The sequence below is a fragment of the Poecile atricapillus genome, chromosome 18, assembly GCF_030490865.1.
Source record: "Poecile atricapillus isolate bPoeAtr1 chromosome 18, bPoeAtr1.hap1, whole genome shotgun sequence".
Classification (NCBI taxonomy): Eukaryota; Metazoa; Chordata; class Aves; order Passeriformes; family Paridae; genus Poecile; species Poecile atricapillus.
Window position 1 is genome coordinate 8,071,889 of NC_081266.1, and position 13,522 is coordinate 8,085,410.

The 13,522-nt window shown below is 40.6% G+C and overlaps 2 protein-coding genes across 2 annotated transcripts in view; one reads left to right on the forward strand and one right to left on the reverse strand.

The window, feature by feature from the left end:
• LOC131586070 (1-phosphatidylinositol 4,5-bisphosphate phosphodiesterase zeta-1-like) overlaps positions 1-5,416 on the reverse strand; it is a 45,412-nt gene extending 39,996 nt beyond the window's left edge. The window contains exons 1-2 of the mRNA XM_058852808.1: positions 5,262-5,416; positions 4,099-4,249 (exon numbers count right to left, since the gene is read on the reverse strand). Coding sequence (XP_058708791.1) covers positions 4,099-4,249; positions 5,262-5,416 — 306 coding nt within the window. The remainder of the gene's footprint in view (positions 1-4,098; positions 4,250-5,261) is intronic.
• Positions 5,417-5,531: 115 nt separating this feature from the next.
• LOC131586071 (F-actin-capping protein subunit alpha-3-like) lies at positions 5,532-6,076 on the forward strand. The gene is given in 4 exon segments (XM_058852809.1): positions 5,532-5,631; positions 5,634-5,808; positions 5,810-5,958; positions 5,961-6,076. Coding segments are annotated over 4 exon segments (540 nt in total).
• The last annotated feature ends 7,446 nt before the right edge of the window (positions 6,077-13,522 follow it).

Consider the following 13,522-nt stretch of genomic DNA (forward strand, 5'->3'; position numbering starts at 1 on the left):
TAAATAAGTGCAATAAATTTAGATTTAATGCATTTTTAATATTCAAACACATTGTTGAAAATCTTTAAAATGCTATGCATTAAAATAAATGTGCAGCATAAAACTTATCAAGTGGAAAATATATTTAGTATAATACCTCTCCAACAGCTATTTACACCATATTGTAAATAATGTCAGTCAAATTTGCACACAAAATCAGCAACCAGTAATCTTAAAAATGAAATAAGGATGACCAAATTACCAAGAAATACAACCCTTTCAACACTTCAATAAACGAAGTTTATTGTTTCACAACAAAACAATATTCAAGTTTGAAGACAAGATATTTTGTAATAACCTATGACACCATGTTCTAATCTTAACAAGCCAGAATGTTTAACTTAGATTAATTATTCACACTTTCAGAATTCTTGAATTGTAAGCTTGTTTTCATACAGCTTACAGAATGTTAGCATAGTAATTAATTTCTGTGTTTCAGTATAAAAGTCACTAGAAAAGTTAAAAGGCCACAAAAGAATTTGAGCAGAATAATGCTTTTTTACCATTTCTGCTTTTTACATTTTTCACAGGTTTAACAATTCTATTTTTCCTTTAAAATTTTCTACTTAAAATAAGTAACTGCATATATATATAAATAAGCATAGAAATAAATATATGTCTTGCATATATATAAACATAATATATAAAAATATAAATATAATATATATAATATATAAATATAAATTGCATTTCTATATAAATATAAATATAAATATAAATATAAATATAAATATAAATATAAATATAAATTTATTAAAACATTAATATAATATAATATAATATAATATAATATAATATAATATAATATAATATAATATAATATAATATAATATAATATAATATAATATAATATAATATAATATAATATAATATAATATAACCATAATAAGATATAATATGTAATACATATATTAAGATATAATAGCATATATATAATAATATATAACATATATTCTATTATATAAACTATATACTATATACTACGTATATTAATATTATTTATTAATATATAATATAAAATATAGTATATGCTATATGCTGTATATTGTATATATGTTATATATTAGTTAATTATGTACTGATTAATTAATTAATATCAATATAGAAATATAAATGTTTCTATCATTTTAGCCTGATTTTTGCTTAAAACCTGCCAAATCAAGAGAAATCTTCTGACAAAATTGCTCACAAAAACCACAAATGGCAATCCACTGCCTCAGTGCTTATGACTGTAAACTGATGAAAATTCTCAGTTGTTGGCTCCTTAAACTGAGATGCCAAAGACACCACGTTCCAGCATCCAAACATCCAAACATGGCCCTTACTATGGCTGCTTTGGCTTCCACAGAAATGTCTAGAAGCAGGAAATTGCTTACTTGAGCTCTGGCTGCTCTTTGATCAACAGATTGGATTACTGCTAAATTAGATTGGTTTTGAAGCCATACCATGAAAGCCAAAAGTTTAAAGATCTGGTGCCAGTTCCTTCCTATGCAGTAAAGTTCTTTCTGCACTTCTGAATAAGTACAATAGGAGTAAAAATATATTAAATAACTGAAACGAGTACAAAATTAAATTTCATGAGGAGTTCTAGTGAAAAAATCTTACAAATGAGTACTTCAGTATTTGCTTTGAGTTTGCAAAAGAGAATAATAATGATCATTATTAACAGAAATCACCAGCAAGAAAATATTTCTGTACAAATGCTAATTATACACATTTCATTACTGCTGAGAAATTCCCCATCTAAGGTTGATTTCTTCCATCCAATTTTTAATGTTCTTAACAATGCTGCAAATTTGCTTATAACCATTAAGCAGGAAAAGAAAATACCAACTTCTTTTGAAAATAAACAGTCTATCAGGACTTGGAGGATGTTCACTTAGTTACTGGCACAAAGAGAAGCTGGACAAAAAAGTAAAGTTTCTATTTTAGCTGCCTCCTGGTGAAATACAGGCAATAATACTACACAAAGAACTCTTCAAATTAAAGTGATAAAAATCATGTCACTATAAAAAGATATTGTAAATTTTTGGGGTAGATTTTTATCATTCCTATTTTTATTAATGCATATCAAATTTTTGCTGTTCAGAAAAAGAAGAGACAAAGTCTTGAGAGAAATTAGATGAAAATTTATTATTCCTTAAAACCTTAATGTTCATAATTCTGATACTGCTCAAAAGAGTATTACAGTAAAATAAGCTCAAAGAGAACAGAGAAGAAAAAAAGCTGATTATTCCTTAAAATTAGCTTTCTATAAAATGTATTTTGCTATGTAGAACCATTAGATTAACTGCTGATGTGCAGTTAATTACAAAGATGTCAGTAACATCCAGAATGCTTTGGATTTTTACATATTGTTTCGCTGATGAAATATTTGAACCCCCCAAACTACTGAACCCCTGTAAATCTTTCTCAAATATCATAGGGCACCTAACAGTACTGCTATAAATAACTAGATCAGGCTATTGGGTATAATATGTTGTTAAATACAACTAGATCAGACTTCTTCTTTGCAGGTCACTTCCCTCAAATCTCCTTTTCTCTTCCCACAGCTGACCATCTCTCACATTCCTGCCAGAAACCAAAGTAGGGGGAAGATAGAGGGAACAACGAGAAATATTTTTAAGTTCTCAAGAGATCCTCTAGCTTTGAAACTTTCTCCATGCAGTGAAAGTTCAAAAAACCACAGGAAGCCTCTTCAGCCAGGGTTGAGCTCATGCTGCTGGTTCTACCTTGGCTTGAGAAGGCAAACAATGAGAGAGGAAGACAGGGTGAGGAAAGCTTAGTGCCTTCCTTCTTATGACCTTTCTGACTTGCCATAGTTAATTGTCTCTGCCAAATCAGGACAAAATTTGCCAGCTGGTTGCAACATTCTCAAAAGAATCATATCTATAAAGGTGAAAGTAAGTAAATATACATGTATTTATATAAATAAATATATATATATTTATATATATATACACACTTGTTTTCATTCCCTTAGGGAAAAAGCATTACCAGACAGATGGGGTTTTTTGGGGGGGAAATGATGTAAAGGGAAAATCTTAGATATTTTGAGTCATTACATGAAGAAAATATGTATCCAGTACTCATTTGTTAGTATTTGCTCACTGAGACAAGATCTGCTTGGCAGTAGTTTGCTTGCCTACACTAAATGAACTTAAGTCCAGCTTCTAGCTGTATCATGTCATCTTCACAGAAATATCTTTAAAACTGCCACCTCTCAAGGCCAAATCCATTCCCAGGGAGTTAGAGAGCGATTCCCATCCATTCAGGCACACCTCTTAAATATTACAGGAGAGGTATAGTGGAGAAAGGAATGAATGTGTGCTGGATCTAAAGCCTGGACAGCTCAGAGAAATCCCAATTGTCCTCCTGGAAAGAGGATTTTGAGAAGATTGCTCTCATGGCTCTGTCCAGAATCAGACAGACATGTCTGGGCTCATTAGCTTGACCAGAGAAGCTGAATAGGATGAAACCAGAATGCTTTAACTTTTCTCAAGCGCAGACATGTTACAAAAAAAAACCTGGGAATCCAAACCAACATATTTTCCATCTTACACTAATTTGTTGTGGAGAAAAGACAGAGTTATGTGGGTGTCAGTCTCTCCGAGTAACAAGCAGTAGGACAAGCAGGAGTGGACTCAAGTTGTGCCAGGCTATTAGGAAAAATTTCTTCACTGAAAGTGTTGTCAAGCATTGGAACAGGCTGTCCAGGGAAGTGTCTGCGTCACCATTCCTTGAAAGTACTTAAATGCTTGCAGGTGTGGTGCTTAGGGACAAGTTGCAGAGGTGGACTTTTCAATGTATTAATGGTTGGACTCAGTGATCTTAGAGATACCTTCCAATCTAAAGGCTCATGATTCAAATTCAAACCCTGGGTTATCTATTTTACACAGACATGAAAGACCTGGAGGAGGAAAATTCTTTGCTGATTTTGCACACCACACTAGCTTGAAATACATTTCCCAAAAAATTAACTTGAAAAAAATCAGCAAACATATGATGTGTGTAACTGAACTTCTAAACCATTCATTGCTTAATGTACATACACCTTACCTTGAAAATATGTTTTAAATGGTCTTCATCAAATTTTATTTGCATTTTTTCAAGCAGCCTCCTGCAGCCCTCTAAATCAACATTCCCATTCTTGAAATCATTCTGAATTGTATTCCAAAACCACGTATGAGACGTCAGGTTAAGGAAGATTCTGGCCAATTAAATTGCCTTTTAATGGAGGGGATGAGGGGGAAAAGTTTAATTTCATTAAACCTAAGAAGATTGTGCTTCCCTTTCTTCATACTCTAGAACATCCTTGCATTCTGCCCTCTGAGAATGCAGCAGGCCCCAAGGTGTGCAGGAAGAGATTTCTGCTCTGTCCTCAAAGTCCCAGAGAGCAGTGACAGAAGGGCCGAAGGGAGGGTGTGATCAAGGGGTGGTCAGGGTGCAAAAAGGGCTGCAGTGAGAGGAGGGAAACGTGGGGAAGCCGAGGGGATTCAGCAGGCTCAGGGAATGGTGGGGAGTGCCAAGAAACACCAGGGAACGAGTGCTCCCAGCACTGTGCCCACCCAAACATTATCAACCGGCCCTGGCTGACAGGACTGGCTGCCCCAGGCCCTCCAGGGCATCCCCTGTGTGCCCAGGCCTGAGGGGAAAGGGCCATGTCAGGGGCATCCCAATGGCAGCTGTCACAGGGCAGGGAGAGCAGAGGAAGAGGAGAAGGTAGAAGAAGAAAAGGATATCTGTTCTCATCCATGGTGGCTGTGCACCGCCTGCTCCAGGCCCCTCACTGCAGTGGCATAGCCGAGATCTCACTTGGGCTCACAGTGGGCTCCTCATGCCACTGTGACCTGACAGAATGGCATGGAATGTTCACTCCCCCATCCTTCCAGTGTCGCTCCAGTGTTGCTCTGGTGATGTCACAAACTGCAGGCGCCCAGCACAGGCCCCTTCCTGCCCCCGCTCCACCACCCTGCCACCATCCTGTGCCTTTTCCTTCCAGCACAAAGTGTCTCCAGGCCCTGCCCCTGTCTCCCACCCATTGCTCCACCACCCTGCCACCATCCTGTGCCTTTTCCTTCCAGCACAAAGTGTCCCCAGGCCCTGCCCCTGTCTCCCACCCATTGCTCCACCACCCTGCCACCATCCTGTGCCTTTTCCTTCCAGCACAAAGCGTCTCCAGGCCCTGCCCGTCTCCCACCCTTAGGATATCCCACACCCACAGCACGTGTGCTGGCAGGAGCTGTGTGGGGCAGAGCAGGCCTTTTGCAGCCAGCCGTGCCAATGTCCTCCAGGGGAGCTTGGCCAGCTTGGCCGAGGTCTCTCTGTCCCGGTCCGAGGTGACAAGCTGGTGAGGCAGAGGCTGCCAGCACAACATCTTCCCCCAGATAACCAGGAGCACTGTGCTACCAACCCACTGCAGAGACCTGGGGGGAAATCCCTTCTTTGGGCCTTGGGGAACCAGCTGGCTTCACGGCACAGGGTGATGGTGGATGTTGAGAGTTGTGGGATGCCACCCCAAAGTGCTGGGAGGCCACCCAAGCTCCCACTTTCCTGCTGGGAACTTCTCTGTCCTCAAAACCAGCCTGGGCAAGAGCAGCTGTCCATGTCCTGCTTTGAGGCACACCAGTATCAGCCTTCAAATCACTGGGACAGCCCTTGGAAATCAGGCTGGACTTACACCCTGACTCCATTTCCCACTCGTTTTACAGGAATTCTTCCCCAGGCAAACTGCTTCGAAGTTGCCAGCTTCCGTGTAGCTGTCAGCAAGCCTGAGTGAGACTCGAAATGTGACAGACCAAAGGCAGTTTGCCACAGATTTTATGAAACTTGTGAAAGCTGAGGACACCAAGTTTTGTATTGACATTCTGGAAAACATTCAGGTTTTGTCAGAGGATGTATGGGACGAAAATCTGTCGAGGAATTCCCTGTTACTCACACTTTTATGAAGTGGAATAAACTATGGAACAATCAGCATCTGAACACCAAGGTCTCCAGTGCTGAAGTGCCTCAATGCTTACTGAAATACCAGCTTTGATACGATGGCCTAAATAAAAAATGGGGGAAAAAAGACAAAATGGAGTTGTTTAATTGATTTATTTCTGGATCACTCAGGAGAGTACAGAGACTTCCATCAGTCAATCACCACTTTAAAAATAATTCAGGTCTGCGGTGACTGGAAATAATTTGGTTTTTTTTTTCACTTTCTTCATGTACTTTTCAAGTACTTTACCAGGGATGGTCAAGATGTCAAAGGCAGCACAGTGCTCCAGCTGAGATAGCAAGCAAATTCTTACTTTCCTTCGCAGTTTTAACCAAAATTATATTCACTTTTGTAATTTCACACCAAATGAACCATTGATTATAAGGAATCTAGTAAGGAAGATCAGCAAAGACATTGGGACATTATATCTAGATTTTTTTTTTCATTGCTACTGAAACCTTGTAAATTCAGCCTTCAGGCTTTGCTTGTGCATATATCTCTGAATCCCTTATATAGATACATGAACAAAGAGAAGATCAGGACACTGGAGGAATAAATTTCTTATAGCTAGTGCAGAAGATATTTCAGGACTGACCAGGGATGTAGGCTGGGTGTTGCAGCATTAAAGAATAAAGAAATGCTATTCCTCTCTCCCAGTATTTATTACAAAGGTCAAAGGAATGCATGTGATTTTGGTTTACTTTCAAACTATAATAGTGATTATTTCCTAACATTTATCACAGATTATTACAAATGCCTACCATCCTTGCTGTTTTCTGTAAACATAACTTTTAATTAGAGTTTCAACAGAAACAAAGTTTAATTGCAAGAACTACTGTAAATACTACACTTTAAAAACAAAAGGTGTAAACATTCAAGCATTATTCTTGCACATATTAGATGTTTTCATTGTAAGCATAAGATTTTGCTGTTGTTCATCACAGCTGGTGGGAATTGCAGTGCCACATGGGTCAAACACACCCTTTTGTAAATACTCATTTGTGGCTTTATAGATTCACTGCTGACTGGCCATGATTGCTCTCATTGTCTTGGTTTTAAAATGTCATAAAGAACTATGCATTGATATGGTTTCAAGGAGAAAAAACTGTGTAAAAATAGGCATCTTCAGATTACTCTTGTGATGACAAATGAAGATTTTGCATACTTACTGCCCTCTGATTTGGGAGGTTCCTTTCTCTATGTATCTGGATATGATAATAAATATCCCAGAGAAACCAATGCAGTTGAATAGAGAGAAAGATGGAGCACAGAGAGCATTTTCTGTGCTCCCTCCGTTCTTCAAAGAGAGCTGCATTACCTTTGGGTCATTCTCTTTTCACCCCACAGCTGCTACTGAGATCCATCCAACACCAATCCAACCCTTTAGTGCCTATTTCCTGCTGGAGACCATTCAATGAACAAGCAGCTGTCTTTACATGAAATTTGGTTGAATAAGTGATTATTTCTTTATTGAAAGTAGAAGTAATTTTATTAAAAATGTTATACAATCCAGGGCTGCTATAGTGAAGATGGCTTATTGGGAGTGTAGTTTATATCTTTATATCTGCAGTACCAGAAAATAGACAAAATTTTGGCCATAGATGTAAGTGCTCACAGAAACAGATATAACACTAGAAATTCTGGATTGGAAAAAAATCACTTTTTCACAAATATTGAGCATGAACAAATAATAAGGAACAACAAAGAATGATGAAAAAGATGGAACAGTTAAATGACTTTCAGTTTCAAGATTTATTCCACCAGATCAATCCCTTATGAGATATGATTTTGCAATACATTGTTTTGTTCTGTAGAATTAAATTCTGTCAACTTTAAAATGCTGTTTCTATATAGAAAAACTGTAGCAAAGAGTGCAATAATAAAAAGCATTTAATATTGTAGTATCAGTCTATCAGCCTACCTTTATGAACTTCTCATTTTCTTTCAATTTCTTTTCTCTAGAAAAGAGGGGATCTATGAAACCAGAATTTGTAACAAAAGCTGCTCAGAAGGATGAAATTTCAGCAGAATAAATGTTCTGATGTCACTGAAAATGCCTACTCATTTTTAGCAATGCTATGAAATTAATTTGAAGAAGGTAATTACAAAACAGGCTTTGCCAATTTTCCCTCTACATTCTCCAGGATGGGCTTTGATTTATTTTATTTTATTTTATTTTATTTTATTTTATTTTATTTTATTTTATTTTATTTTATTTTATTTTATTTTATTTTATTTATTTATTTTTTTTTTATTTTTGGAAAGTGGAAATTTGAGAAAGAATAAAGATTATGAGAAGAAACTAAAGGTGTACAACTCCATGGAAAACTTCACTGAACTTTTATTTATACATTTTTATGGCTCTGAATGTCTTTGAGACTTAGTTGCAACTGCTCCCTTTTTTGTCTGTAAGTGATTTTTTGTTGCTTAGGGAATATGCCAACTTTCATTATTTTTATTCCTGAAATTGCCTCCTGTTCTCTCTAATGCTTTGAAAACCATTCACATTCTTATAGCTGCTTGTGAACCCCTCTCTTTTATTTTTTTTTTCAGTTCCCTGTATTTTAAAATTTAATGAAGGATTGACATGTATAATATATGCATATTTATATACACAACAAAAACAAAAATTCAAGTTTTCCACTGCAGTAAGGAGTTCAGAACACCTTTTTTTCAGAACACAAATTTCAATTCTTCAAGAATGTCTCGGGCCCTTCTCTAGTTAGGATGTGATTAAAAATGTATTTTTGTAGTCTCTACAGGGGAGGCATTGGAGATGGATTCATATTCTGAGATTCCATTCCAAGCATCATAAACTCAGCAGTGCTGGTATCCAGGCTGCCTGGAAAAATTATATTATGGCAGCTGCATGTACACACTGTGTTATTTCTAATTCATTCGAGTTCCCTTCCTTAGGATAAATGGCAATTACAGCGGCTCTCTGGCTGTCAGTAGTACATGACACCACTGTCATTGTGTCTGCTGAGCAGTTATTTTAGTCTCTGTTCGCTCCAGAGGTTACACATTTGGTTTCTTCAGAAAAATACACCCAGTGTGGCTTATTCATTAGAACAGCCTCATGCTGCCTCCTGTGCTGAGCCACAGAGCAAAGGCTGAGCAGAGGGAGTTGCATTTCTTGCTGCCACCGCCCTGGCTGTAAGAGCTCTGGGGCACATGTGGGGAGGAGAGGACAAGAGCAGGACAGGGAGTGCCCAGGTGTCAGCTGAGGATGAAAGGGACAGGTGGGAACCCTCCTGCTACCCAGGGGAACAGTCCTGGTACTCCCTGAAAAGCCTCCTGTGGCAGTGCATGACCCTGGCGCGTGGTGGCTCTTCTTACGTTCTCATCATCCTTTCCCACTGCCTCTGCTTCTCAGAAGATGTGATTCTATTTAAAGAATTAATTACCACTCTATTGTCTTGTCTTGTGTTGTTATGTCACCCTGCAGCAGGTTCAGGGCTGCTGTGTCAGTGACAGATCCCAAGGTGCAGGATGGAGAGCAGCACTTCTCTGTCTCAGGTCTCTGTTTTAACAGGGAGCAGGGAGAGCAGAGCCCAGCTCATGAGACATCCTTGTTGTGTTGTAAGCCTTGCAGGATTGAGTTCTTACTTTTTTGGGTAAATTGTGGTTGTAATACAGCTTTGGTCTAGTTAAATGTAGCCCTATTTGCCTGAATAAAACCAGGCAACTTCACACGGGCAGTGTCTGGGCTGTCCTCGCTGACCAGGTGGTGCAAAATGGCTCAAGCCCAGCTCCTCATCCCCTGCTCAGGTGAAACACCACAAAATAAGGAGGTCAGATGGATATTGAGGAGAGGTTTTGCTCACCATTACCTGATTTACAGTGGTAAAAGGCATCTTTTCCCTGCTGTGATTCCCTGCTGTCTCTGCAGGGCAGGTAAACCACATTACCAGCTTCAAGGACACACCTTTCTGGCACTGAAGACAGCTGCCTCAGTGCCTCCAGCAGAAAGATGGAGCAGGATTTGCTTAGTCATTTCTTCCACGTTATGAGACTGATTCTTCTTGCTTGGAAAATGAAAAATAGCTTTTTTCAGTGGGAATTGTATCAGACTCCTAAAGTGCATCTTAGTAGAAAAATCTATGAAAGCAATGGGTTGCATGAAAACCAACTTGGAATACATAAAGTAGAGAAAGAGGAAGAGAGAATTTATATGTGATGTTGTTTCTCTAACTTGTTTTGGAGCTGGTCAGGAAACTTGCTCTTTTTTCCCTTTGTTATTTTTCCCTTTCTCTTGGAAACTGGAGGAAAAAAAAAATAAAATCCAGTGTTTTTGACCAGACAGAACTGCAACAATAGTGAATAGTGTCATCAGTGACTGCCAAAAAAAAAACACCCCAATTATTTGTCACTCAAGCATTAATTTGCCACTAAATGTCAGACTGATGGCAATTAGTAAACAGAAAATCTCACTGGCAGTTAACAAACAGGAAGGAAAATGAGCACTGCATGTCAGACCACTTTCTTCCATCACACTCCTTATCTGTGTTTTTTAATTTCATCCCTGATTTAAGCATGGAGCAGGTTTTAATATGTTAGCTAACATGTATTTCAATATTTTACAGATCTGCTTCCTCTAAGTTGTTAACTAAAAATAATCAAGCTGTCTGGCCTTTTTTAGGTCCTCAGTCAGCTGGTCACAATCCTGGAGTACAATTGGTCATATCCTATGAGAACAGCCGTCTGACAATAATGCTGAAACACATGAGGAACCTTGTGAGTATTTTTATCAGAATGTGTAACCTGTAAGTCCTTGCATTTGCAGAGTACTGTGAAAACATTAATCTTCAAACAGCCTTTCTGGGAGAACTAATTTCAACTCAAAGTAGTGATAGTGCTGCTCTGTCATGATTTAACAATTGGTTTTTCCCTTTGAGATCACTCAGTATGGTTACAGGTGTGAGACAGATACAGAAACTGGGTTTCCTTAATGGCTGGTAATGGCCTTTTCCAAGAAAACCAATTTTGATACTGTTTTGGCCCTCTCAGCAGACACATTTTGATAGCAGTCAGACATAAGGCATGGTGCAGCAGCATGACTTTTTGCAGCACCTCAGCCTGGAGCTCTGGGTTGATTATCCAGACATTGCTTTCTAGTCCAGCCTGTCTATGAAGAGGGAAGAGCTCAGCAGAGGGAGCAGTGGTGAATTTTAAGGAGCAATGTCATTTGGAGGTGTGATGCTCAGCTTTGTAACACTGTCAGGAGGCTGAGAGGTAAATGTTGAGTGCTCCTGGAGCCAGGCTACGGGAGGGGAAGCTGGCAGTGCTCCTGCAGCACAGAATTCCTGCAGGTGGAATTGGCTGCTGAGGGTGACTTCAGAGATGGAGCTGGGGCTGTGTGTGAAGTGTGATCTCTCGGTGCAGGAGCGTGTCAGCTGCTCCATAATGAATTCCCTGCCTAGATGTGCTCTCGAATTCCCATGGCTCACGTCTCCAGCAATATCTGTGGCAAGAGAGCCTTTACTTGTCTAGCCTGGGGATTAGAGCAGTTATGAGCTATTGTGGGTTCTCAGTGCATACTCTATTCCACCTCCATCCCAAACTGGATTACAATCCTTTTCCTAAATGGGGCCAGATTGAGGGGCTTATGTGGGCACCAGCCAGAAATAAAATGAGGCTGATGGTTTAATTAGTGGGATGAAGCACATGAGGCTTACATAGCTCTGACTGTTTTCTGCTGGCCACTCTGGCTTCTCATTTGCAATTCAAGCATCTCCATTCTGGTCTGTAACATTCAATACTTCTCTGTCCTGAGGCTTGTTTTCTGTGTCCTGTGTGTCACTTTGACAGGTGAGATCAGCCTCTGCTGACAGGCCCAATTTATACAAACTTTACCTTCAGGATGTAGCATAAGACCCTCTTTATTTTTTGTGTTGAGCTTTCTAAATCTAAGTGACTTTGATAAACTTCTGATAAAGTTCTAATTGGTGAGAGGGGCATATCAAAGTGATTGCCATGCTGATGATATCATTGAGATTTCAAGCAGGTGGTGTGGAGATGCACACAATTTGCAGGTGTTGGAATTAGTCTTTGTTTCTCCTTGTTTCCATCTTTGTAAATGTGTAGGTTCCTAACTGTGTTCTTAGGAAGTTCTGGTCATTTAATTAAATGAAAGTAAATTACAGCATAGATAGCTGTGTAGTGCAAACATAAAATCCAGGGTTCAGTTCACTTCATTATGGAAAGGGTGCTGTGGATAGACAGGGAAAGCCGATCGGAAGATCTCGCGTTGTACGCGAAGATAGGGCCCCTCCTTCTACAATGTTCTATAACCCATAATACTACGGTGATTACGTCATCATATCTCGGTGATATAAAAACCTAGCTCACCGGAAATAACGGCTTTTTCACCGTCCACCAGATTGGTGTTAGCGCGTGATTTGCCAGACAGGCCTGTAAGTTCAGCCGTCGTGTCACCCACGAACCGGGTCGCTACGCCTCACCCCGAGGCGACAAGTGGTGCCGAAACCCGGGACCGCTCCCCGATACACGCGGGTTCGAGCGGCCGGAGTTCAGGAGTCTCGCCGGACGCTGAGTGACGGCTGGAGCGGCAGGACCGACTCCAGCGGGGAGGACGCTCCCGTACCGCCGAGATGCAGTCGATCAGCAAGGTAGATTCGCAGCTGCATAAGCAGAGCGGTATAGACTGCAAAAAATCAAGGAATTTTGAATGCGTGGTTGTCAGATTGTTAGAATCGTGTTACCGATGATCCCGTAGATATTATTCTCCCAGATTGCTGGGATAGGTGTTCCGAGGCGCTCACAAATGACGTCTTGCGCATTAAGTCCAGCAAGTGCCTTAAAAGCTGGGTGAGAGTTACGCAAGCGCTGAGAAAAGCGCTTCACGAGCAGAAAGTTTGCAAGGCAGCTCAAAGCTGTTTAAGGGTTACACCACGGGTGGGGGTAGGAGCTGCCACTCAGACCACGTGTATTGATTACCCCACCGATTTTAACGAGCCATCTAATGATGACGGCCGACCCAAGTCGCCGTCCCGCCTGCCCGGTCCTAATGCAGGTTTGGCCGCGGAACACACTTTGCCGCCGGGGCGTACCGATGCCACGGAGCCACGGGGCGCACCCGACACCGCGGGCCCTGGAGATGTCGGGGAAAGGCCCCCGCCATATGCGCCGCGAAATGGCGCCGGGGACACGAGCAAGGGGCGGAGCGAAGGGTGCCTAACACACGCGGACATACGCGATCGGGAGTCTAAGGGGAGGCGGGCGGACAGCGCCGAGAGTGAAGGGGAGGAGAGCTCACGGTCCAACCGGAGAGCATGCTCTAGAGTGTCTCTAGTAAGGAAAAGAGCCCGCTGGAAGGAAGGCGGAGAAAGGGAGGGGACAAACCCGTCCCTGGAAAAGGGAGAGGGCGAAGCCCAACAAAAAGGCACCGCAGCCTGGAAACCTGGAGTCAGTCAACTTGCGGCACTGATCCAGACACCGGTCAGAGCAAGCGGTCAAATGACGAGCCCACAGCGCAGG